The sequence below is a fragment of the Cyanistes caeruleus genome, chromosome 15 (genome assembly GCF_971803275.1).
Source record: "Cyanistes caeruleus chromosome 15, bCyaCae1.hap1.1, whole genome shotgun sequence".
NCBI classification, from domain to species: Eukaryota; Metazoa; Chordata; class Aves; order Passeriformes; family Paridae; genus Cyanistes; species Cyanistes caeruleus.
The window spans coordinates 8,093,125-8,118,277 of NC_141715.1; the positions used below are offsets into that span (position 1 = coordinate 8,093,125).

A 25,153-nucleotide genomic window follows, 5' to 3' on the forward strand; every position below is an offset into this window, starting at 1 on the left:
CCCTTGAAATATTTGATTTTTTTGTGTATGTCAATGAATAAAGATGTGAGGTTTAACAGGATACTTGAACTTCCATGATTGTTGGGTTTTTCTTGCATAATGGTCTCAGTATGTCTGTGTCTGGTCTGTTTGCATGATGGGGATGGGAAGAAAGAAAGTTTTTGTTATCATTCATCAAAGACTTTTTTTAAATTTAGTGTCAGAGCTTGGATTTCCTGGAACATCAAGCAGTAATTATCTCCCTGTGTTTGTTGACCTTTCAGTCAACTCAGATTTTGCTTTTGGATTCAATACTAGTTCTGTGGCCAATTTTTAAAGGAGTCTTAAGTTCATCTTTAATTAGAAGCCAGGAATCTTGTTCCCAGTCAGTCATAGGACTTCCTTCAGCTGATGACTCAGTGCAGTATGTCAATGGTTTTGTTTGAATGCCTAAATACAGGCAAAGTTTTAGCAGGTTTTAGTTAATAAGGAGCATTTCAAAAGATGGTTATGCTCTCAATATGCATTAGGGTTTGGGGGTTGTGTCTGACAAGCACTGGGGGTCTGACCCAGCTGGGTTGGCAGTGATTAGAGGTTGTGGATGCCCCTGGAGAATGCGCTCTCTTGGGATCAGGTTTATGGTCACTAACGCGGATGGTGGCATTCAAAACCACCGGAGTGTGACATTTTCCACAGTCCCCCCCTGCTCCCAGTGCCACAAAGAGCTAGAGACAGATGACACCTGCAGCAAGAGGCATTGAGAACCGATTCCAGGAGACAGCCCAGGCTGCCTTGGACGCGTATTTGATGTTGGTTGACACCAGTCCCAAGGAGATCTCTGATTTCTATCCAGGGCAGGCGTGCACGGTGCATTCGGTGTGAGAACTTGACCTGCTCACACGGTCAGAAAGGTCTGGGAATAAAGAGCTGGAAGCATTAAGACACTTAAAGCCGTCTGAAATGCTCAAATGTAAATGTGTGCTGGATAGGGTATCATGCCATTCTGACAGCATTGCTAGGCTGACTGGCAAATATATTCTTTACAAATAGTGAAATAGTGCCCTAGATATCTTGAAAGACATTATTTGCTGACTAATTTACCTCCCAAAGGTTTGCCCTGTGGGTGTGGTGAGGTCCCTCTGACCTTTACTTTGCAGCTCCTCAAAGGACAATAAACTTAGAGCCACCCATTGAGGCTGTGAAGTGCCCATCCTGCAGCACACCCGGAGCAACCCACATGCTGGGCTCTCCCTGCTGCTTGCTGTAAGAGCACCCAAGCCTTACAGGAGGAGGATGCGAGTCCCTCACTGACATCTCAGGTGCCTGATGGCTTTGAGCTCCTGCAAGGACTGCCTGTCTCGTAAATCTCTGGGCATGGCTGCAGTTTATAGGTGGATCTTCCACCTGTGCAAGTTAAATTATGAAATGGTTCCTGTGTCTTTTTGTTTCTTTGTAAAAGTGTCCTGTTAAGACATGATGCTCAAATATAATCTTTTCTCTGGCAGCCCAGATAGCTGCCAGTGTGTTGAGTTAAACAGACACACACACACACATATATGTTTGTTGTTGTTTTTACATACTGCTGCAATCTACTCTGAGACTTGTAAACTCTTATCTCCATTTTCTTGCACAATCTTCCTGAATCTCTTCCAAGGTCTGAGCTCTGCTGAGATCTTTGCTCAGCTCTGTTCTGCTCTGTCAAATTCAGCTCCTTCTCTGCCACTTCAGAGTTAAAACCCTTCCCCAAAATTTAGGCTCTTTGGCATTCGTTCCTGCAGCTGAAGGGAGCTCCTTTAGCAGTGGAATCTGCCCAAGAGCAGGGGGAATGGGTAAGGACTATAGCCAGGCTACAGTTGCTGCTTGGCTCCTGTGGTTATGTAAAAGGGGAGGCAGCTAGATAGTTTTGTTAAAGAAATTTCAGAAGACTGGGAAATTGGTTCTGGCGAAACTGTTCTGGGATCTCCTTTGTTTTTTTGATTCACATAAAGATCCTTGACTTCTATTCTTGCCTAGGTTTACATCTCATGTGTAAGAAAACAGTGGTTGCATTTATTTGAAAAGCAAACAAACAAAACCCAAATACCATTCCCACCCCCTAACCCAATAAACTGATTGAACAGCTTCCACTGGCCAACTGCTTCCGAAAATGTGGGTATATGATCAAACTACAGTCATGGGTTGGTTTTTAGTAGTTGTAAGGATGGCAAATCTTGAGATGGCTTCAAGGTAGAAATTAGTGCATGGACTCATCTGACACAACTACACCACCCAAATAATTGTAGTCCCAAAAGCAGTCATTTTGTAACTTGTTAGCAGACAACTCTGTTGGCCCTTATTGAGGACAGGAGAGATTTACATGTGCTGGGCAGTGTAAGGGTGCCCTGGGAGCCTGTGGAGGTGGAGGCTGTGCAGCACTCACTGCAGGTGTGTCCAGGCAATCTGTGCCTCTCACAGTCCCCTCCAGCACTGTGGGTCTGGTTCCACACCATGAAGCACTGCAGGAGACTCCAATCAAAAATAGAACTGGCAAGGGGGTAAAAAATTCTCCTTAAAGGGAACCCAAACTTTCAGAGCTTCTTGTGACTGTAGTAGCCATTCCTGACTGGAAGAACTAATTCATGGAGCTGTTACAACCCTGACATCCACACAAATTAACAGGTTTTCCTCACCAGGTATGAAGGCGAAGTGAATTCTGCAGAGAATAGCTCCACACGTGCCAATTCCATGACATTATGTAAATAGCCTGTGACTAATGGAGAAATCTATGAAATGAAATGAAAGAAATGAAATGAAGTGAAATGAAAGGGAATTAAATAAAAGGCATCAGTCAGTGCATTTGCATGGAAACCAAAAGAACCTTGTTTAAAAATGAGTGATAGCAGACAAGATAATTCTACAGTTGCCATTGTGGAATATTTCTAAGTGTCTTATTAGCATAGAATTGAAAGGACAATGTTGTTTATAGAGTCTATGAGATTCCACTCAATTCTGCAGCCTGTCTGACCCTTCATTGTGAGGTTTCTCAAAGCTTTGCTGCACATTCACTCTCCTCTCATTTTTAAATTGCTTTTCTATGTCTACTTTTATCTATTTTTCCGTCTCAGTTTTAATTTTTTTTTCTTCCTCTGTCTTGTACCCCTTAACTTTTAAAATTTTTCTTTCTGTCTCATTTTATTGAGCTGGCTATTCCTATTTTTTAGTTTTTTTCTTGTTTGTCACATACCCTGTTGCTTCTAAATTTTTCCTTGTTTCCTTTTTTTTTTCCCCTCTCATCCTGATGCTTTAAAGGGTCACCTTAGCATGCTGCTCTCTCCGGAATGTACTTTGTACCCTTCTGGGTATGTCAGGACGTCTCTGGAGGTCACCCCTTCTCCTCAGAGCAGTCTTTGTGTCCTCTCCTCATTTTGCTCCACTGGGTCAGCAGCTCCCTCACACATCTGAAATCTGGTCAGGTCCCTTCCTGAGTACCTTTGTGCCCTTGAGCCGTGCTCTGTTTGCTCCGTGGCCATCCTTTCAATCTGCAGCAGGCTCTGTATCTCTCTTGGACCTTTGGATCTTTCTTTGGATCTTTTGGTGTTTCTTGGTGTTCTGGTGCCCTGTTTGAATGAGAAGTGGCCTATCCCAGTTCCAGACAGCACAATTCACCAGCTGGGCAGGGTGATGGTTTTACACAGGGTAATATTTATTTGTCAGTCAATGGGAGAAATCAGTCTTTAAAGCACACACAGCACTGGCACTGCCTTTGTCCACAGACAGGATTACAGTCAATAATCAATTGAGCTCTTTGCTCAATGAAATAATTTCCACAGTGGATGGCAGTTCACAAGAATCTAACCCTAGTAATAAATGCTTAAAATGAAACTGATCAACCATAAAATACACAGACATGTAAGGACACAGTTAATTTACAAGGACGTTTATAAATATATTGGTCACCAAACCACTCAAAAAGCTGTGATGCAGTTTTTAGTTTTTAAAAACTAAGACTTTCTACACTGGAATAACACTGGGGAGTTCAGATGCCCCTCTAGTTTTTTGGAGTTAATTCCATGGTGCTGCTCCCCCAAGGAAATTCTCCAGCTGGTTATATTAGGTAACAACTTTCTGCTGAGAAAGGCTGTTAGTATTTTTTCTACTTGACTATACCAATAAAACAAGGGAAAATAAAGTCATCAGCATTACCCAAGAAAGGGCAGCATTTGCCAGTTTAACTTGAGCAATCTTTAAGTATTAGGTATTACAGTTACATTTACCTCTGTCACACACCGTGTTGGAGTCCATAATACTTATGCTTTAAAAACAAGTAATTACTCTTTGTTCCTATTCCTGTCACAATTGTCTCCTACTGACTTGCTTGGAAGTTCAGTATCAGGATGCACAGGAAGCCAGTGGATGTAGTGAGAGAATGTACAGGGCTGAGGGCGACGTCTCCGAGACAGTGAGGATCCTCTGTTCCATTAACAATTGTTACAAGTGCAGCATTAAGGAGAGATACTTGATGACTGAATGCTCAGAACAGAAATGGAGCATCCATCAACACTTGAGTCAAATGAAAGTGTGAGAAAGAAATAAGAAGGAGAAATCAAATTTTTGATTCTGAAGCAGTGTCATTGCTCAGAGAGCTCCCACCTGCTAATGAAGAACCCTCTTATATCAAGATTTTCAGACTGGAAGGAAAAATTGAGTGCTTAACTCTGATCAGGATTGTCAGGAGTAGACAATTGCTATAAAAAAAGTGATAGCAATCTTTTTTTGCCTGTCTATTGCACACAGCCCAAGCACTTCTATGGAGAGAAAGTAGAGACCATCCATCAGCATCACACAATCTGAACCAGAATTCATTTCATGGCTGTTTTGAAACCACTAGAGATGTGATGCTAAAACCACCTCTGCTGTAAAAGTATGCACACTTGGGCTTGTCTGTGGGATGGGAGCCACTTAGGCCAAGTTCACACATGGGAATCTCAGCTGAGCCTGATTCAAACATTAAATATTATCTGAGACATTTGCCAATGAGAGTAATCTGAACAGCTGTGCAAGTATTAATAAATTAGAAGTGATGAATTAGAGGTGAAATTCTTAATGTCATGTGCTTGTAAAATGCTTTAAGCATGGGCCCTGAAGCTGTAAACAGTGTACTTAAATTTGAGGAAGATGGTGATAGAGATTTGTGTTCCAAATCCAGGGAAATACAGTAGATAGCCCAGTCTCTAGCAGGTGTGACACCAACATTTGTTAAAATGCTGTTCAGGGAATGATCTTCTGACAGGAATAAATGGTTTTCAATACAGGTACTGGGATCCCCAAGAAAAGTGAAGTTCCCGGATCAGATTTGCTCTCAGTCAAGGCAGGTGCAATGAAGACAGTGAATCACTTTGTTACCCAGGAGTCTCAGTAGTGAGAGAAGCAGTTCCATCCCTTCACCAAAGCACAACCAGCACCTCTGACCATGCAGGGCCCCAGTGTCATTGACTGCAAGTTACTGCTTTTACCTTGATTAAATGCCTGTTGTGCTGAACACACAGATGATGTGCATCAGCAATAAAGGCAGCCCACAGAAGTTCACAGAAATAGTTAATACTCTCAACAGTCTGATCATTGGCCTCTATTAGGTATTAATCTGTCTCCTGGCTTCTTTTCTATGATGCACAAGGCAGGTGTTTAAGTTAATGTTTGTGTAATCAATTCCAAATGCATGATATTTGATTAAATTAGGGAAAAAACCCCTAAATTATGCCAAAGCTAATCCATGCCTATCACTTAGATGCTTGATTACCATGTCATTAATTCTGCCATTCCTGTTCTTGCCATGGAGCTGCCCTTATGACTTCTATGGGTTCAGACACTAAGATTTCACCGAGGTCTTTTATCTCAGTGTGAATCAGGCAGCACTTAACAAACCTGAGCATCTGCACGAGCTGCTGAGGCTCTTCTGACAGAGCTCCTCTGTACAGACAGTCTGATCTGTGCTGTAACAAGAGAACTTTTCCTGAACCATTTAGGAGCTGGATGGCTATGGAAAGAGATGTTCACTCTCCAAGAGAACTTTATAGCCTTAAGGTGAGTTTCATCACAGCTGAGTCATCAAAGAGCTCATTGTAATTTGAATGTGAATTCTTTTTGCTTAAGTGGTGCATTAATAATTTACTAGTTAGAGAATAGTTTACAAGGAACCTTATGTACAAGTGTTTGAACAGGGAGTTTTGAAACTCAGAAGAAAAGAAGGGGCTTTAGCAATACAAGTAATTAATTATATTTAATTTGAATAAGAGGAAGCATGGTGAGTTTTTGGACTAAATTGTTCTAAGTACTGTATTTAAACAGCTCAATATTAACTGATTCTTTATATTGTCACTATGTTATAGATGAAGAAAAAGTTTGGCTATTTTTTTATGGCCACACTGGAAAGTGGTTTTTAAAATGTTTTAGTTTAAGAAAAGTTGTGTTCAGTGTTATCCCTTTAGGCTTCTTTGCACTGTTATAGAAGAAATTATTTTCAAACACAGAAACTGTGTTTCTGTTAACAGAAATGACCACATCTGCTCAAGTGTAGCCTCCTGCTAGTGCAGAAATGTGGGGAAAAATATTGCTGAAGTTAAAATGTAAACCTAATTTTCTACTCAAAGAGAAATCTGAGTAAGTAGCTAACACAAAATTTACTCTGAATTCATAGTGGGGTTTTTTTGATAATGGAGATTCAAAAGGTCTGTTGTAAGGAGCAGTGATGATGGTAAGAGAGAAAGCAATAAGCTTTACTGGTGGTTTAGAGAATGCAATGCTATTAGGAGAAATGCTGAATATATATTTTATCTTGAACAACATCATTCTGACTGAAACTTGTAGTACATCAAATGGGTTCTGTTTTAGAGTTCATTAAAAAAATAAAAGTCCAACTCTAGCCTTTTCCCTTGTTAAAATACAATTTCTGGGCTGAACAGGTACTGAGCCAAAGCAAACTGCATGAGGGGGCTGAAAGGAAGGTGGTGGAGTCTAAAGAATAACTTCAAGGGCCTTCCTTACAGTGTGAGCTGCCTCTAAAGTATAGGTTAACAGTGAGGGTATTGATGCAGTGTTGGAGAATAAAAATGCCAGAAAACTGTGTGAAAGGCTGCTGAAGTTAGGAATACCACAGTGTCCAGTGTTTACCTGGAGGAAGCCAGGTGTTTAGGAAAGATGTCCCCAACAGTGGCTGAAATGGAAACGTTTTTATTGGAGTTAAGGTAGCATGCAATGACTTGGAAACTGTGGATTAAAAAAGGAAGACATTAATACTGTTTATAATTTATTATTATTGATCTTTAGGACTGTTGGAAGTGGTTTATCAGCATTAATACTATCATAAAGTGCCTGTTAAGAGTATGCCTATAGGAGCATAATCCTAGTTTTGCTAAACTAAATGGCAAAGACTTCCTCTAAACTTGGTGGTAACATGACCAAGACCTGCAGAAAAAGGCCATCTTCAACAAAATACAGAATTTTGGAAATGACAGTTATATATCCACATGGGGAGTATTTAACTTCAGAGACCCCTTAGATGCATCCGTTTGCAGGTTTGAAAGGGCGATGTTCTCATATTCATCTTGTGATGCTGAGCACCTGCAGTGATGAGCTAATACTACCAAATCCTTCTGAAAGTTCCTGTTCAGAAATCCATAAAAGATGGGATTGATACATGTTGAGATCATGGCCACAAGGTGGCAGATTGTAAATGTCAGGTTATGATTACAGCTCATTAGCGCCTCGTAGTTCCAGTCAAAAACCACATTGAATATATTGAGAGGCAACCAGCAGGCTGCAAAGGTCACAACAATTGACACCAGCATCATATTGATCCTTTTGTTTTCACTCAGCCTGTTCTCATTCTCTCTCATCCTGTCTATTTTACCTCGTCTCCTTCGAAGACATACAAATATCCTGAGATAGCAGATAAAAATAAACCCCAATGGGAAGCAGTACTGGAAAACCAGCAGGCTGGTGGTGAAAATCAGTCTCTCTGTAAGAGACGGCCATGCTTCGATGCAAGCAACCTTGTTCTTGTAGAAATCACTGTGGAAAGACAGATGTTTAAAGGGTTCATCTGTTATTTGGTGGAATACTAAAAAAGGAGTGGATATGATGAGGGAAAGCCCCCAGATAAAAAGAATTCCCCAATAAGCATGTGAAATACTGGGCTTCCAGCCACGTGGGTTCACAATTAACTGATATCTCTCAATAGCAATGAGTACAAGTGAGAAAATGGAGACTGTGACAGAGAGACTTTGTATGAAAGAGCCTATTTTACACATTGCTTCCCCAAATATCCAGTGGTCCATTAAGGTATATGCAACTGTGACAGGAATGCACATGATACAGATCAAGACATCTGATAAAGAGAGGTTGGCAATCAAAATGTTGGTGACATTTTGAGCTTCTTTCCGTCTCTTTATTATAATAATTAAGCAAAGATTTCCAACAAGCCCCACGAGTGTAACCAATGTGTAAGCTGAGATAAGCAAGAATTCTGTAAGGGAGGAAAGCTGGCATGTATCAAAGTTCAAGAACTGAGAAAGGCTAATGTTAGAGATAGTTTGATTCAGGATCTCACTGGGATGCTGAACAGCTTTATCCATCCTGAAGTATCTTCCAACCTACGGACAAAACCTTGTATTATTTAGAAAATACTTTCCATGGAGATTTTCAAGGCAGTGAGTACTGTGGGTCTACCATTGCACTCAGTGTCCTTACAGTTTTGAGCAAACCTAACATGATTAATTACAGTACTGGAAAAGCACATGGATATTAGTGGGTTTATGTATCTCTGTGGAAGGAGGTTGATGTCACCTTTCTGGGGTTCTGCACTGACAGTGCTACAGATCCATAACTGATGTACAAGAAATAGCTGTGATAGCAGCTCTGACTAAACTTGTACAGACACTTTCATCCTCTTTTACCAGCTGTGGAAAAAGTTTGCTTTTCAGAACAAAGTTTTCTAAGATCTGTCTCTGGTGAAGATTTAAGAAGGTTTAATGGATTCCAATGAGGATAATCTGTTGCTTTTGTATTACCAGAAAAGAAGAACTGGGTCCTGACATCACTCTGCTACCTTAGACATCACACTTAGATTTTCATTAGAACTACAAAGCAATGTGAGTGTTAATACATTCAATCCTCCTGAATTAATCAAAATTATGTGTGCTTGAACTCAAATGGCATTCAAAAACTCTATGAATGATATCTTAAAGGGAGTTTCCTGTTCTACTGATGCATTGAAGATAGTATGTCCTTTTTCCTAAATCTATCCTGAGGAAAATGTAAACAAAATAAAGTTCACATTGTAGTTATGCAGACAATTATTACTCTTTCAGCTCTAACTTAAACAGGAGTCAAGCAAAAAACATCTGGTATTTGCACAGTTCTGTGGTTTCAAAACGAATGGGAAGAGTTAGGTTCAATAGAATATCTTGATGGGTTTGAATTTATCACTGAGTGCAAAAGTTACTTTTAATTTAAAGGCTCACCAGCTTTCCAGTCAGGCTGTTTCCAGCCTGGGAAAGGGAAAGCTAAGTATGAAAAGAGTTATTTTAAAATTTAAAAATGGGGAATTTATATATGTTCTTCACATATATCTTTCAAAACTTGCTTTAACTCACCTTAATTCCCCTGTGAAATTATTGGAAAACTATCTGGAAGGAGATCATTCTTCACCCCTAGTAATGGTGTTGAGAGCCTGTGAAGAAAGGAGAATGAAGAAGCAGTGGGAACTTAGAGGATACACAAAAAGAAGAAGGAATAGGTGGATGTTTTATTATTACTAGAAATAATCTGCTTATGTGTAGAAGATTTGTCAGCCCTTCCACAGATATGATTGCCATTATTTAATCACTAAGGATAAAAAAAAAAAGTTTGGTGGTCTGTACAAAATTAAACACTAAATCCAGGGTTATCCAGGGGAATTAGGATTCCGTAGTTGTTTTCCCACAGACACTCAAAGAATATTCCAGTCAGAGTTATATCCTGGACTGCTTTATCCTGATGCTTCTGTTTGACATAAGTTTGTGTGGTTCAGATTAGGATTCTAAAAAAATCTCCAAAAACCACAATTGTCACCTTTGGAGCAACTATTACCACTGTCATTCTGATTAAAATACCCTTTTCAATCAGTATACACATGTTGGGGTGGGAAGTGGCTGTAGATATAGGTGACTCTATGTGGCCCTGATGTCACAAAAATTACTTAAATTGTGGTCAGGGCTAGCATTAAACACTGTAGTCTCCCTAAAGAATGTACTGGGCTTGGTTAAAGCTATGTTGGGGAATAATAAGGAAAATTCTACAATCCTGCTGCAAAAACTATGGAAGTCTGGTGGCTCTGATAGATGTTGCAGTTCCTTGCAGGTATCCCTACTTCAGCAGGGCAAGACCAAGAACTGGGTACTCTGCTGTGTGCCCACCAGCTGCCACAAACTCTTCTGCTCCTGAGTCCAGGGGAGAGGCCTGGGACTGTAACTCTGACAGTCGGGTCCTGCAGAACCCGATGATGTGGCTGGGTAACAGCCCCTTCAGGCCATCTGTTTCCTGGAATGCACTGCCACTCACCTTTCCCTGGAGCAGCACTGATTGCCTGGCTGGATTTGTCACACCCAAGGATGCATGTGCTGGAAGGACAGAGGCCCTAAATGGTAGATTTACCACCAAAAGCGGCAGCTGTTTCCCCCATGAGATTTACTGCCACTTCAGAAGTGTGAGGATCCAAAGTCTGGCTGCTTTGCCCCAAGGATGATTTTTCTCTGCAGTGCCTGTGGTGTCCACCTGGCTGGCACAAAGACAAATTCTGCTCTTCCCTGCTTTATATGTGAGCAGGACAAGCTGTGGAGACTCAAAAGGCCATGAGGCTGAGCCAAGTTTGTAATATTTTATGCACTATTTGCTAAGCTTGCTTATTTCTCCATGGATGCACAACACAGTTTGATAGCAAATTCTGAATGTCCTCTCCCAAGAATTCAGGATGGTAGGGCTTCTCTGGCATTTTCTGTTTGGGAAAGGTCCCTGTACTTACCTAATCAGTTCACTTGCTACATCAGTTTTAGGCACAGTCTCCATCTACACTGTTCTATTCTCACGAGAATGTGTCATATGTTTTCAGTCTTTAGTTTGTACTGGGGTGTTAGAGTGCAGTCTTTAGTACAAACCATTCTGTGAGGCAATTTAAACACTTCCTTGGTTGTAAAACTATTTTACCTGTCTTAGTCAACATCTGGAGTATTCATAGCCTTAAAAAAATAAGTTACTCTGGTATTTACTGCAGCATGTTGAATTATATTGTAATACATACTAGCACTTTTTAATCTAATAAATAAATGTTACTGTAATCAGAATCCTTGGATCACAACTGCAGCTGATACCAGAATCGAAGCATTTAACAAAAAGAACTAATTACTTCAACCCCTAATCCATGCATTTTGGAAAAAAATTCTTTACTACAGTAAGAGTTCAACACTGTAAGTTATTATAAACCCCTTAGTCTTGTTTAATTCCTCTATCTGTAGAAACATTACTGAAACGTTCATAAGCAAAAGAAAAGTCTAGAATAAAATTAGTTTTAGAAAGTCTTTCTTTACTAAGTATTTTCTTACCTCTGCTAAAGATGAATAGTCCCATCCTTTCAAGGTGACCAGTAAATGTTTCAATTATAAACATTGTTTATTAAGTTCCTAAGTATTGCACAGAAAAAATGTGGAGGAAAATTTACATTCACTTTTAAATATAGGTTGTAGAGAATAATACTTAAAAATATATTTCAATAACTTTTGTCACAGTTCTACAGATTTTCTGACTTCTTACCTGATGAAAAATTCAAGTCATATCCACACTGCCTTTAACAATTTTCCTTTTCTCTCAGAGCCAGCAAACACGTCTTCTTTCTGTATAAAAGAATCCAAAGCAAAGCCATGTCTCCTAAAGCGTTACTTAAACTCTCCTTTCTTCTCTGTCTGAAGCAAACCACAGACCCCAATTTCCAACAATACTGAATCTGCCAGGCTGTAGGAAGGCTGCTGAGGAATAAAACAAGCTCTGGAATCCAAGAAGAGGCGAACAGCAGTGAGCAGGGAGGAGGAAGGACCAGTAGTCATGGGGATGGATTTTCCTCCACTCTGCTGCTTCCCTCCACCCCATCAAACACCTTATCATGCAATTTCATTTTCAATTATTTAATCTGTTCTGTAGTTCAAATGTTTTCCCTCTGCAGGATTTCATACATAAACATCTGCAGATGGCATATTGCTTACTTGACTGATACAGCAATACAATAAGCTGCTTGGAAAGAGCATGCACATCCTATTAAGTGTATAATTTGCTTTATTGCAATTAAGATAATCAGATTTTCATTATAAATTGATATTTTAGCTTATACTCCTCAGGAAAAAAAACAATATTCCTGAAAAGCAGGGCATGGCACACTGTACTAGCACATAGTGAAAAGGAGTTTAATTTCTATTACTGTTATTTCAGTGAGAGTCCATATGTTTTGTAGTCACATGTTTATAAAAATAAGCATTCAGCTTCTTCACTAAATATTTAGAATGAACATTTATGGAGTGGGAAAGGAACTGCTTTTCTTAGGACCTGCAATCTGGTAAGTCGCTGTATAAACTCTTGCATTTTTACCCAGGTCCACTTCCAATATCTCAGTCTGGTTTTTTATGAAAATGATTTTGAAAAAGCAGTAGGATTTTTGGGATGAGCAATACTGATGATGTACTGAAGTGCAATTCAGAACTAATTATCTAAAACTATTATTGCTTGTCATGCTATAGTATTTGAATAAAATAGGTGCAGGGTGGAGGGAGCCTTTGCGATCAGGCCAGGCAAACATCCTGTTTTTCATACATTTGGGTCAATTCATAATATGTTTGTCCAGACTGTTTTAAAACCATCTGTGTGGTAATCTTAGATTAGGTATTCAAGTGCTTAATTGACTGCTAGGAAGACTGCCTTAACATCTCCCTGTAAAACTTCCTTCTCTTTAGTTTAACCTAATGCTTTTTATTCTAGGTGTGGTCTGGGAATTCTGATATTTTAACCAAAAATGCTGCAATCAAGCAATGTGAATATATTTTTTGAAAACATTTCTAGAAATTGCTGGGTTTGATTATGTCAAAATTACTATAAAACAAAGCTTTGCCAAAGTACTTTAGAAATTCTGCTTCTGGTTGTACTGTAACCCCAGGAAGTTAATCAGGACTCAAACATGCAGTGTGATAGATAAGCATCGGAACAAGCCATAAAAATGTATTATCTATTTATGAAGCAAATAAGTCAATAAAATTAAAAGATGTTCTGATTCTATTTATAAATTTCAAAGGTCATGTTGCTTGTTTACACATGCCTCTGTTTCTAATATAATTCTGTATGCAGTCCTTCATTTGTGGAAAAAGTGGAGTCTTTAACATGCAATCCATTGGTTTTACAGTTGTATCAACCTGCTGCCTCATGTGGATTTAATTATGCTGTAACCTGTGAATTAGATCACACCCAGCATCAGAGGCTTGTGGGTGTGTTTAATCCTCATGTCAAAGGTATGTATGCTAAGTGGGACCCATGGCTCTGGAGAAGGGATCACAGTATACTTTTTCAGCCAAATGCTGGAGTGTCTGTTTGCAAAAAAGGTTAATAGATAGCAGAATTGTATTTACTTTTTATCAATGGTCTTGTAATTTCTAAATTGCTCAGTATTAAGTGATGGGTGAAGTGCCATAATAGATTTTTAAACTTAAAGTTTGTAATAGCAACCTGTTGGTGAAACATAACATTTAACTCATTTGAGTTCACGTTTTGCTCTGGCATTTACATGATTCCTTGGCCAGCAGGAATCTTTGCTGATGGTTGATCACTCTAATTGTTTTCTTTTGCTTAGTTTCTTCTCCCGTGTAACTGTGCAGCAGTCCTTGTTTCTGCCTGTTGCAGCCTCCTTCAGAAAGAAAGATTTAGTAGAGATGTACATGTACAATTTCTCAGCTTCCCACGTGAAGGAATTCTTTAACAGCAGATTGGCTAAGAGGTGATTCAGAGACCTGTAACATATCTGAAGGGTCATGGAATCACAGACTGGTTTGGGTTGGAAGTGACCTTAAAGATTATCCAGTTCCAATGGGCAGGGACAACTGCTACTAGATGAGGATGTTCCAAGATCCATCCAACCTGGCCTTGGGCACTTCTAGGGATGGAGCAGCCACAGCTTCTCTGGGTGATTTCTTCCAGACTCACCACCCCCACAGTAAAGAATTTCTTCCCAAATCCCACCTGACTTTTCCCTCTGTCACTGGAAAGCCATTCCTTCTTGTCCTGTCATTCCAGGCCCTTGTCCAAAGTCCCTCTCCAGCTCTCTTGGAGCCCCTTTAGGCACTGGCAGGACTCTGAAGTCTCCCTGGAGCCTTCCCTTGTCAGGCTGAGCACACCCAGCTCCCTCAGCCTGGCTCCAGAGAAGAGCTGCTCCAGTCCTCATAGCACCCTGATGGCCTCATGTGGACTCACTCCAACAGATGCACATCCTTCTCACATGGGAGTTCCAGAGCTGGATGCAGCACTGCAGGTGGAGTATCACAAGAGTGGAGAGGGAGAATCACCTCCATCATCCTGCTGGTCATGCTGCTCTTGATGCAGCCCAGGACCAGGTTGGATTTCTGGGCTGCAAACGCATGTTGCTGGTTCATGTTGAACTTCTTGTCAACCAATACCCACAAATCTCTCTCCTGGATTATTGTTTCCTAATAAATACTGTTCTTTATAGCAGTTCAAAGAGGCACAGAAGAATAAAAATAACTGGAAATCTCATATGTTAGTGTTAGATGTGCTGGTTAATGAAAGTAAGATAACATGCTGTGATGGAGGAAAAACACACTCCCTCACATTTTCCTGTTCTGTGGAGAGATCAACACCCTAGTAAGGGATTCTCAGTAAACACCTCCCAATGTGTCCAAACTAGCAAAAGCTAAGAATGTACTGGGACTTTTTCTCCATGGATGTACATGTGTAAGTTGAAGCACTACTCCATGACTCAGAGATTTTTTTCCTAATTGGAGATAATTGTCCCAAAAATAATTCATGTTCACTACCTGGAGTTTAGGTTTCACTCCTAAGCTCTAAAGGACACCTTTGTATCCTTGATGCCTGATCTCAATTTTGATTCTCAATTAGCTTATGCCTAGAATGAAAAGTCAACTGTTTAAAAATATGATATAACTATAAATGAGTTACTTAAAATAACATTAATTTTTAAAATTGTGTCATACCATGAACTGTTGGCTAATTTCTGGACCTTATTCAGTTGTCATAGAGCTGATATGGAGATGAATACACTCCCTGGCTGGAAGGTTAGCATCTTAATTTTTTGGGTCAGCCGAGTTACTTTTCTCACTGAAAAAGCGATAAGATATGTGAGTAGTTGTAATAGGAGTGTGACTGCATAAATTCATATTTTATAATGGATTCCACTTTCCAAACCCTGGTTCAATTCTCTGTATCTTTCTAGAACTTCTCCAACTCACTTTTACCAAAAGTTGTCTCTGCCAAAAAAAGAATTATTTCAATGGCTCACAGATTTGGGAGGAATATGACAATTTGTATCTCTGGTTTGTTTTTTCCCATTCTAGAGTCTTTTTATAACAACACTGTGAGCACCAAACCCTGCTGTTCTCATGGCATGACATCTTTCAGTGTCCTAATTGTAAATTAAGAAATACTTAAATAATCAAAAGGTTTTTCCCATTAATCTCAGTCTGTTTAAATTTTCCAGCATGTGTCAAACTGTAACAAGCATTTTGATTTTCTGGTTTAAAAATATGAATTCTAGATTGTTATTTTCTGTCTAGAAAGTCTCACTTCACACCAGCTCATTTTAAAATTTCTTGAATAGCATGGATGTCTTTCAGCTAATTTCAGACAGGTACTTCCCGAGCTTCACAGCACAGCTGTGTTCAAACAAAGCTTAACATCAGCCATACACAAGCAACCCAAACCCACCCCACAGAGGTTCTGTGGAATGAGAAAGAGCTGGAGTGTAGGAATAGCTAAGAGGAAAAAAAATAAAAAATAAAAGCAAGTAAATTTTAATTTAATTGGAAAATACATAATGAAAAATTGGCAGGTGAAAAAGCTCAGAGTGAGATTTTTGCTGGCTCTAAGTCTTCCTTTGGCAAAACTTAGGATCCTGGTCTGTCTCAGACTAAGATACAGTGAAAACTCTCCCCTCTCACATCTGTCACAGCATCGCTACATTCTTTGATCCTTCACAAGAATCTTGACTTTTGAGACCATATTTTGCTGCCTTACTTTCATCCTATCACTTCAAATTATGGCCAGCTTTTATATAAAATTTTAGGAAAGAGAAGAAAAGAAATAATGAATTATTAAAGAAGAGTGAAAAGATGAAAGAAGAAAAGAGAAATTGAACTTCAGAGGGAAGAGGAGGGAGGGCAGGATTTAAGGAAAAATGGTAACTTAAGTCCAAAGAAAAGGATGCAAATTCAATTCTCTGATGACTTTTCACTTCACAATTCACAAAGGTGTGTTTCTTTCTTCAGCAAACTCCCCTTAAAAACAGCTCCAGGAAGACTTTGTTTAGTAGATAAACTTTGATACTACTTACTGAAGAAATAGTACCTGTGGGTTATTCTGTTACCTTTTTATCTGCAGGTTATCTTATTTTGCATTAAGCAAATACAAGAGGGGGATAGTGTTTTATTCCCCATGTGAATTTACACAAGGTAGAGATTTTTATCCTGAGGAGTGTTGTGTTTGGACTTTAGGGAGGTAAAGGTCTATCTGGTTGCCTCTCAGTATTTTTTGATCTTTTTCAACAAAAACCCTCTCCTGATCATACTAATTCATGAAAGTCTCCAAAGTAAGATTGCAGGTTTGATGTTTATGCAGGTGAAAGTGCAAACAATAGAACAGAGTGAAAGAGAAACTTTTGCCAAAAAAGCAAGAGCTCTCTCAAGGACAGTTGTACATCTTTCAGAAGTTTTTGTACCCCTAACTAAAGCAAGATGCCAGGCTGAGAACGCTCACTGTGCTGCTGTATTTTTATACAAAATGCCTCCCTATGAACTGCACAATTACGCTCTGCCTGAGGTGTTGATTTGGGTAGGAGTGAGTCTTCCAAAAGTCCAATAATATCTCATTGAAATGCTGAAAACAAAATTCTTTGCCTCTCTGTGTATCTCAGAGTGACATGGGAAATTATGTTAGAATTCCTTGTACTCCAAACTGTTCTCACCCATGCACAGTTAGAAAAATCTGGGTGAAATATATGTGTAACTAAGGTGATATTATTAGTCTTCAGTGTGAATGCAGAACTAATTTAGCAAATGGTTTGCATGAAGGAATCCTGTAGCTTCAAGATGCTTTCTGTCTGCTGAAAGGTCAAACTAAACTTAAGTCTAGAGCATTGCCCTATACTAAAAATAATACTTAAACTCATTAAAAATTCAAATGATATACTTAAATTGCTTAAAAAAAAGAATCAATGCCTGCTGACTGTGGAAGCCACAGATGTAAATAGATTAAAGATGTTCAAACTAGTTAAAAAGATATGACTTTGTGTTTATATGAGGGTTTAGATAAAATATTTATAACTTTGGAACTACTTCTGACTTCGTAATGTTTTTCTATTGCACTTCATGCTCTTTTCCAAAATTTCATTATTCCTTTTCCATCTTGGCAATTTGAATGCATTAAATAGCATGACAAAGTTATGTTTCTTGAACGACAAAAATTGATTTAAAGAATTCCTTAATAATTTATTTTGCAACCGCTCTTACTAAGAGTATTTGGTAACACAAGAAGTTGTGTTGGAAAGATAGTGCTCAGATGTCTCTGGTTTTCAATCTCTTAAGCAGCAATGCCCTCCTGTGGACCCTAGGCAGTATGCTTTCTTGTGAATAACTAGAAAAGTGTATGCATTAAAACGATTTGGTTTTCCTTCTTCCTAACACACTAATTAAAATGTCCCATGAAGACACACAATTTAATTGGCATTATTTGGCCATTGCTTCTGGTTTGAGAAACACATTTCCTTTAGGTAATGATATAGGTGGAGCTTTTTTCTGAAAAAGCACCTAACTTTAGAAACTTCAGCTGCTGATTTTTGTTTACTCTGTAATTCTGTAGGTTGCTATCAGAATTGAAAAAATGTCAAGCTGCAACTGCCTTGTCAGAAAGTGAAAAACATGTATTTGTTTTGGATTACACTTTCCTAAGAATTTTTATATCCATAGGATGGTACTATGCACTTACTAGTTTACAGGAAAAAGCAGGTTAAAAATTCTGTGGGGAAGCTCCTGTGGCTGCTGGAGTTTCTGGTTTACATCTCACACATAGTGAGACTCATCCTTTGTTCTGCACTCACACTGGGGCAGCAACTGGGTCTCTCATCAGCTCACATAGCTTGAGGGACAAGTACATTCTATGAGCACAGAAAGACACCTACTTCCTCAGAATGTGTCACAAGTGAGTTGCTGCACAGCTCGGTGCCTCAGCAGGCATGAATCTAACAGGAATTGAAGAGACCCAGCTGGAGTCTCCAAGGCAGCTCAGATGATCTGGGAGGAATGAAGGTCTGTGGGATCTGCAGGACAAGCTGATGTTTAGCTGTCTGGGAAACCTGCATTCCAGAGCCTGGTGGGATGTATCAGAGTACATGGATGTGTGCAGTGCTCTCAGCCCTGCCAGGGCATGGACTGAACTCGGAGCGGGGTTTTGGGCAAAGGTGTGAACAACACGAGGTCACTTTGGCAGCTGGGAAAGGTGGGTACACAGAAGGACAGAAGGACACCAGGTTGAGTGCAGTTTGGAATTTTCAGAGGAGATATTTCCACCTGCAAGACATGGGTATGTGTGTCTAAAAGGTATTTTCCTTTCATTAATCAACCAGTCAAAAGTGTAAATGAAGAGGAAGAATTTGGGCTACACTTGAATTGAGCCAGAGGCTGATTTTTCCTACTGATTTATTCACATCTTAAAGACCCTCATCTCCTCCTCCTGATGCAAGCTCTGACTTTTTACTTTGATCTGTTCCTTAGCCTGTCTGTCTTGCTTTCAGGGGGAGAAAGTGCACTGTAAACCAGCTTAGTGTTATCTGTTGAGGCCACAATTAGCTCCTCTTGATTTTTCATCCCTTTTGCTCCAAATTACTATGGGTCTATAAAACTCTCATGGATTGTTGTCTACATGACACATAATTTATCTTGTGAAGGGCCATACAGCTCTTAGAATAACTAGTAGGCAAAGTATAGTTTTGTATTTCCTGTAATTTATGTGCAGCTTGCAGACAGCCTCTGGGAAGATTTTTATTTAATACAGTAGGATATACTTGTTTATTTTAAAATCACAAATATTTCAGTGGCATTATGGCATATTCTCTTAAGATAAAATGATGGTGTCTGTTCGTGCATTTAGATAAATGGATATAAACCTGTGACCGTTTTCCTTGTGATTGTCAAACATAGGGATTTAATAGGTTACTTTTGCTATAGACTTGGCTATAACATAAAAAAAACCAAAACCAATCTGAGTAAAATCAGATTACTGTACTGCAAGTATCAATGCTACTGGTTAATCAATCTTCCAGCACAGTCGGTGTTCCTCTTGTGTCTGTGTCTCCAAGGGAGAATTTCCAATCGATCTGTATCAGGGGGATGTTGCAGTTTGCTTCCTCCCTCTTGCCAGCACCAGCAGGTCATGCAAAAAATGTTTCAGAAAGCTGAAGCAGCTGAAAACCAAGTCCTTTGTCATGATAAAACTATTTATGGCTGTCTTCAGTTCTCTTATGTGGATGGCTGTGTGTTTGCAGAAGCATCAAGGCTGGCACATGGGAAAATGCAGGATCAATTCAGGAAACTGTGGAATTACATCCTGATAGTGCCTAATGCAAAACAGCGGCCATTATGCTCCTGCATAATTTTTGACATCAACCCCAGTGGTTGTAAGACCGAAAAAAGAAAAAAAAAAAAGTTTTTTCTAATGAAAAATTCAGTTAAGTTTAAAGTAATGCTGCAGTCTTCATGACAGCAATGTTTAATGTACTATAAAGGATGAAAAAAAAGGAAAAATTGTCATTCCACGTGGCTTGCACACTCTTTAACAGCTCTAATTACTTCTCTGAGAAAATAACTCCTTTTCAGAACTAAGGAGATATTTAAGGGTGAGTGGTGATAGCGTTGGAAAGAGGACTGGGAAGCAGGGAGGAAACAGTAGCAGGAATAGTGAGTGAGAAAGAATCACAGAAAGTCTGAAGTTGGAAAAACCCTTCAAGATAATCGAATCCAACCTTTCCTTCAGCACTGCCAAAACCACCACTGAACAGTGAGCCCAAGTGCCACCTCCGCAGTGTCATTTACATCCCTCCAGAGATGTGACTCCACCACTGCCCTGGGCAGCCTGTGCCAGAGCTAGACAGTGTTTGCCGTGAAGAATTCTTCCCTGATATCAAATCTAAACCTTCTCTGGCACAACTTGAGGCTGTTCCTGACATCCTGTCCCTTGTTCCCTGGGAGCAGAGCCTGACCCCCACCTGGCTGCCCCCTCCTGTCAGGGAATTGTGCAGAGGCAGAAAGTCCCCCCTGAGCCTCCTGTTCTCCAGGCTGAGCCCTTCCTGCTCCCTCAGCTGCTCCTCACCGCTCTTGTGCTCCGAGCTCTGCCCCAGCTCCGCTGCCCTCCTCGGGACCCGCTCAGTGTCCTGTGAGCTCAGCTCGGGTTACCAAGGGGAAGGGGGATACAAAAAAGGAAAGAGCCATTGCTGACAGGGAGCAGACATGGCAGACCGGAGGGCTAAACCCCCGAGGAGGGGAGTCAGGAGCGGGCTGGGGAAGGCGAGGGGTGAGGTGTGAACACAGCGGGCGCAGGTGGAGCCCGGCCGGGGCCATGCCCAGCGGGTACCGCCGCTCCAGGCGCTGGCAGTGTCCGTACCCAAAGGGGCGGTGCCAGCCACGAGAACACGAGGCAACGGCAGAAGCAGATGCACGGGAAGTTTCACCCGAATGTGAGGAAGAACTTTACAGTGTAGTGATGCGTCCTGGGATAGACTGGATGTGGAGTTTCCTTCACTGGGGATACCGCAGAACCGTCTGGACGCGATCCTGTGCCATGCGCTCTGTACTGGAGCGGGGAGGTTGGGCCAGAAGGCCGCTGGGAGTCCTGAGGCGCTCTGTGCCTCTGAGGGGAGGTCCCGAGCCCCCTCACGCGGGAGCGCGGCTCCGCCATTGGGGGCGCGCGCGGGGGGCGCCCAACGGTCCCCGCGTTTCAAACGCTCCCGCGCGCCCCGCCCCCCGCGCGCTGCCCCGCCCACCGCGGGGCGGGATCAAAGGGGAGGGAGCGCGCGCCGGGCCGAAGGCGGCGTCCCATTGGCTGCGGGCCGCGGGCGCGGCGCATTGGCTCAGCATGCTCCGCCTGTCGGACCGGCGCGCGCGGAACGCGTCCCGCGTCTCTATTGGCTGTCCGCCACGTCCGTCGTCGGCGAACCCCGGGACTTGCGGGGGTCGTGCCCTTTTATTGGTTGTTGAAGACGTCCATCGCAGCTGAAGCCGCGCCCCCTGAAGGTGAGTGGCGGGCGGAGCAGAAGCGCCACCCTCATTGGCTGCGGCGGCCCGGGGGGAGGGCCCGGAGGGCGGGGCTCCCGGCGGCCTCTTTGTGTGGGCACCAGTCGCCGGCCGCGCTCCCGAGAAGCTGCTGCCGCCATTTTGTGCGCGCCTGTGTTTGCCCCCACCCCCGCCTGGCTTTCCGGGGGAGCGGCGGCACCGGGGACGCCCCGACTGTGCTGCCGGTCAGGTGAGGCGGAGCGGAGGCGCCGGGTCGCGCCGAGGGAGCCACCGCCGGCGGCCGCCGTAGCCGTGAGGTCGCGTTGCTCGCAGGGGGAAGAAGCGGCAAGACGGAGCAGGGGGGGAAAAAACCTCCGGAGCTGCCCCCGAACAGGAGGAGGAGTCTCGGCGCCAGGCCCAGGCGCGGCACCGGCGGCAGCATGGAGAACTCGCAGCTGTGCAAGCTGTTCATCGGGGGGCTGAACGTGCAGACCACGGAGGCCGGGCTGCGGGAGCACTTCGCGGCCTACGGCACCCTCACCGACTGCGTGGTCGTGCTCAACCCGCAGACCAAGCGCTCCCGATGCTTCGGCTTCGTCACCTACTCGGCGGTGGAGGAGGCGGACGCCGCCATGGCCGCGTCCCCCCACGCGGTGGACGGGAACGCGGTGGAGTTGAAGCGGGCCGTGTCCCGGGAGGACTCGGCCAAGCCCGGCGCTCATGCGAAGGTGAAGAAACTCTTCGTGGGCGGCCTCAAAGGGGACGTGGGCGAAGGGGACCTGGTGCAGCACTTCAGCCAGTTCGGCCCCGTGGAGAAGGCCGAGATCATCGCCGACAAACAGAGCGGGAAAAAGCGCGGCTTCGGTTTCGTCTATTTCCAGAACCACGACGCCGCCGATAAGGCGGCCGTGGTCAAGTTCCACCCGATCCAGGGCCACCGAGTGGAGGTCAAGAAGGCTGTGCCCAAGGAGGACATCCAGGCGGGCGGGGGAGGCGGCGGCTCTTCCAGGCCCTCCCGGGGAGGCAGAGGAGGAGGAAGGGGTCGGGGCGGCGGCGGCTCCGGTAACCGGGATCACAACGGGCTTTCCAAAGGAGGCGGCGGCTACAACAGCTACGGCGGCTACGGCGGGGGAGGAGGCGGCGGGTACGGCTCCTATGGCAGCGGTTCCTACGGAGGCGGCGGCGGAGGGGGAGGCGGCGACTACGGCAACGGGTACGGCGGGTTCGGCAGCTACAGCCAGCACCAGTCCTCCTACGGCCCCATGAAGAGCGGCGGAGGAGGTGGAGGAGGGGGCGGCAACTGGGGGGGCCGCAGTAACAGTGGACCGTACAGAGGAGGCTATGGTGGGGGAGGCTACGGGGGAGGCTCTTTCTGAGCTGGAGCTCCCATACCCATTGAGGGGGGGGCGTGGAGAGCCCTCCCTTCGATACGGGGCAGCTTCTAAATGGTTTCTCCCCTCATTCGCCGTAGGGCAGCTCCTTTTAAATGCCTCCCTGCTGTGGGAGCGGCTCCTAAATGCCCCTTGAGGGTCGCCTCTGCTGCCTGTGCCACTTCTTTCTCTCTGAAGATGGACTGGGCCCCACATACACATATTTTGTGTTACAGTCATTGATGGACTCTATTTTTTTATTATTACTTGGACCTTGGTCGTTTTTATACTAGCAACGAAAAATGTCTTGTTTTAATTTGTTTTTTGGGTGGGTGCGGGGTGGGAAGTGTCTTGCTGATCTGGAGTAAAAACTGGGGAGGGTTGGGGGGAAGTTCCTTTGTTGTAAGGACTCGATGCCTGGATACTACGTTTTTTTCTACAAAAGCTACTCGGATCCCATGACTGACTTTTAACATTTCTGTAAAGGAGGAAAAAATGGTTTTTACGTTTTTTATTTTTTAAATAAATCATTGTGTTCATTGACCTTTACACGTCTAATTTTTTTTCCTAGGATCAATTCCGTACGGTGTTAAGACTTTTCTAGGTTTGAAGCAAGTGTTCCTCTGCTTTAATATCTCTGTGTACTTAGAGTAGTAAATGTTTTGTTGCCAGTAAAGGTCTTAACTCACTTTTTTGGTAGTAGCTTTCGAACACTCGACAGAGAAATTTTTGAAGTACTGCTCCGTGGATGTGGTCTGTTTTTTAAATACTCGTTCTCACTTTGGCAGTTTGTGTGCATCCACCATCTTGTACTAGGCAGTTTGACGTGCTGACATGGTTGGTCAATATTTTCTATAGGACTTTTCCATCAGCATATGTACTGTGTAGCTTTGAAGAAACAGTTTGTGTTAAGCATGTGCTTCATTCATATAAAATGTTCAGAATTTCTTATTGCTTAGTTTTTCAGTCCTTGGTTTGTGTGTGATTCCTTCCAGGAAAGGGTCGACATTTACCCCTTCTATTAAAGGCAGACTTGTTTTCCTAGCCGCGGGTTAACATTTCACTCGGAACTATTGTCCTTCCTTAAAGTTCCCGGAGAACTCTCACAGCTCCATCTGCTGTCAGGATGGCAGCCACGTGCTGTGACTTTCCTTAAAGCAGGAGTGAAACTGGCTTGCTAACAATTGTACCAGACTTTGAAAAGTTATTTTTTGCCACTAGGTGACTGGTGTAGAATGCAGTGACATCTGCATGTGAATAAAGATGGGGTCCCTGACTACTGATGGGGTGGGTGGTGGGGGGGAATGACCAGATTTTTGCAATGCTTGCCTCAGCACACGACTTAAAGAATAATAATTGCAGTTGCCCATATTTCAGAAAGTGGTGCTCTAAACTGTGGACAAAGAGCTCTGAGAAGTGAGCCAGCAAGTGTACCAGTAACATAGGTGCCAGTTGTTAAGCAAAGATATCTGTGTAGTCTGCTTGATTAAAAAATGTATATTTGTAGCCCTTTTACACAATAGAATTAAAGTTTGTTGTTTATTAAAAAAGCATAATGTTTTAGGGGAAAACTGCCTTCCTGCATAGAAATATAGAATAGCAACGTTTATGGGTTTATGGATATCAAATAAAAGATTTGAATTCCTTATATGCTTGAGTGAGAGTATATATGATGTGGGGCATGCATTTAAAAAAAGTTATTTTGACTTCAGGTTTCTAAGCTCTTAGAATGCTGATGTGTCATGGGACTGCATCATAAAAGCTGCTTTTTGCTTTCCTTCAGATAGGCAAGACATTAGGCATATAATTCCCACTGATTCCAGTGAAAAGTTAAATTTGTTGGGCTTGGTGCTTCTGGGCTGAAAGATTTCCTGTGAAACTTCAAGGTATTTGTTACTGTTTGTTATCAATGTAACTTGATGATGATTTAAATTGAAATGAGCTTTGTTGCTATTAGAAATGAAACTGCATCACCTTAATTGCCTTTGTGAGCTTAAACAGTACAACCTCTTGGTATCATCAGGATTTAAACTAAGAGCAGAGTTTCCTCCTGATTGTGGTCATTTATGGCTCTTACAGAGAGACTGGTTCTCTTTGGCTTAGCTGAGCTTTCATAAATGGGTTCCAAATAACTTGCTGTTGGCAGGTATATTTTAATTTTTCTGTCTCAAAAGCCTGTTAGTCACTGTTGTGCACCAGGATCTCTTATATGTTGTTTTAAGTCAGGTTTCAGAGTTTGAGTGTGTAAAACAC

General features: G+C 42.4%; 4 protein-coding genes across 8 annotated transcripts in view; 2 read left to right on the forward strand and 2 right to left on the reverse strand.

The window, feature by feature from the left end:
• MYOT (myotilin) overlaps positions 1-11,879 on the reverse strand; it is a 57,719-nt gene extending 45,840 nt beyond the window's left edge. The window contains exons 1-2 of the mRNA XM_086852144.1: positions 11,800-11,879; positions 9,609-9,685 (exon numbers count right to left, since the gene is read on the reverse strand). The gene's annotated coding sequence lies outside the window, so the exon portion shown is untranslated. The remainder of the gene's footprint in view (positions 1-9,608; positions 9,686-11,799) is intronic.
• LOC111935580 (neuropeptide Y receptor type 6-like) lies at positions 3,638-11,879 on the reverse strand. The gene is made up of 4 exons (XM_023936031.2): positions 11,800-11,879; positions 11,592-11,669; positions 9,609-9,685; positions 3,638-8,606 (listed from the first exon to the last, which is right to left on the reverse strand). The coding sequence occupies exon 4, from the start codon at positions 8,586-8,588 to the stop codon at positions 7,470-7,472; it is 1,119 nt and encodes a 372-aa protein (XP_023791799.2). The 5' UTR covers positions 8,589-8,606; positions 9,609-9,685; positions 11,592-11,669; positions 11,800-11,879; the 3' UTR covers positions 3,638-7,469.
• Positions 11,880-21,315: 9,436 nt separating this feature from the next.
• KLHL3 (kelch like family member 3) overlaps positions 21,316-25,153 on the forward strand; it is a 62,225-nt gene continuing 58,387 nt past the window's right edge. For all 4 annotated transcript variants that reach the window (XR_015276828.1, XR_015276829.1, XR_015276830.1 and 1 more), the window contains exon 1: positions 21,316-21,551. The gene's annotated coding sequence lies outside the window, so the exon portion shown is untranslated. The remainder of the gene's footprint in view (positions 21,552-25,153) is intronic.
• Positions 21,640-25,153, forward strand: part of HNRNPA0 (heterogeneous nuclear ribonucleoprotein A0) — a 40,387-nt gene continuing 36,873 nt past the window's right edge. The window contains exon 1 of one of the 2 annotated variants that reach the window (XR_015276832.1): positions 21,640-22,811. Coding sequence is in view for 1 of the 2 variants with exons in the window: in XM_086852189.1 (XP_086708315.1) it covers positions 21,971-22,906 (936 nt within the window). In the remaining variant the exon portion in view is untranslated. Of the gene's footprint in view, positions 24,549-25,153 lie in introns of those variants that run through there. The other variant, XM_086852189.1, reaches the window with a different exon arrangement.

Coding starts and splice junctions, on each gene's coding strand:
- LOC111935580 (XM_023936031.2), bottom strand. CDS start 8,588: ATGGATAAAGCTGTTCAGCATCCCAGTGAGATCCTGAATCAAACTATC.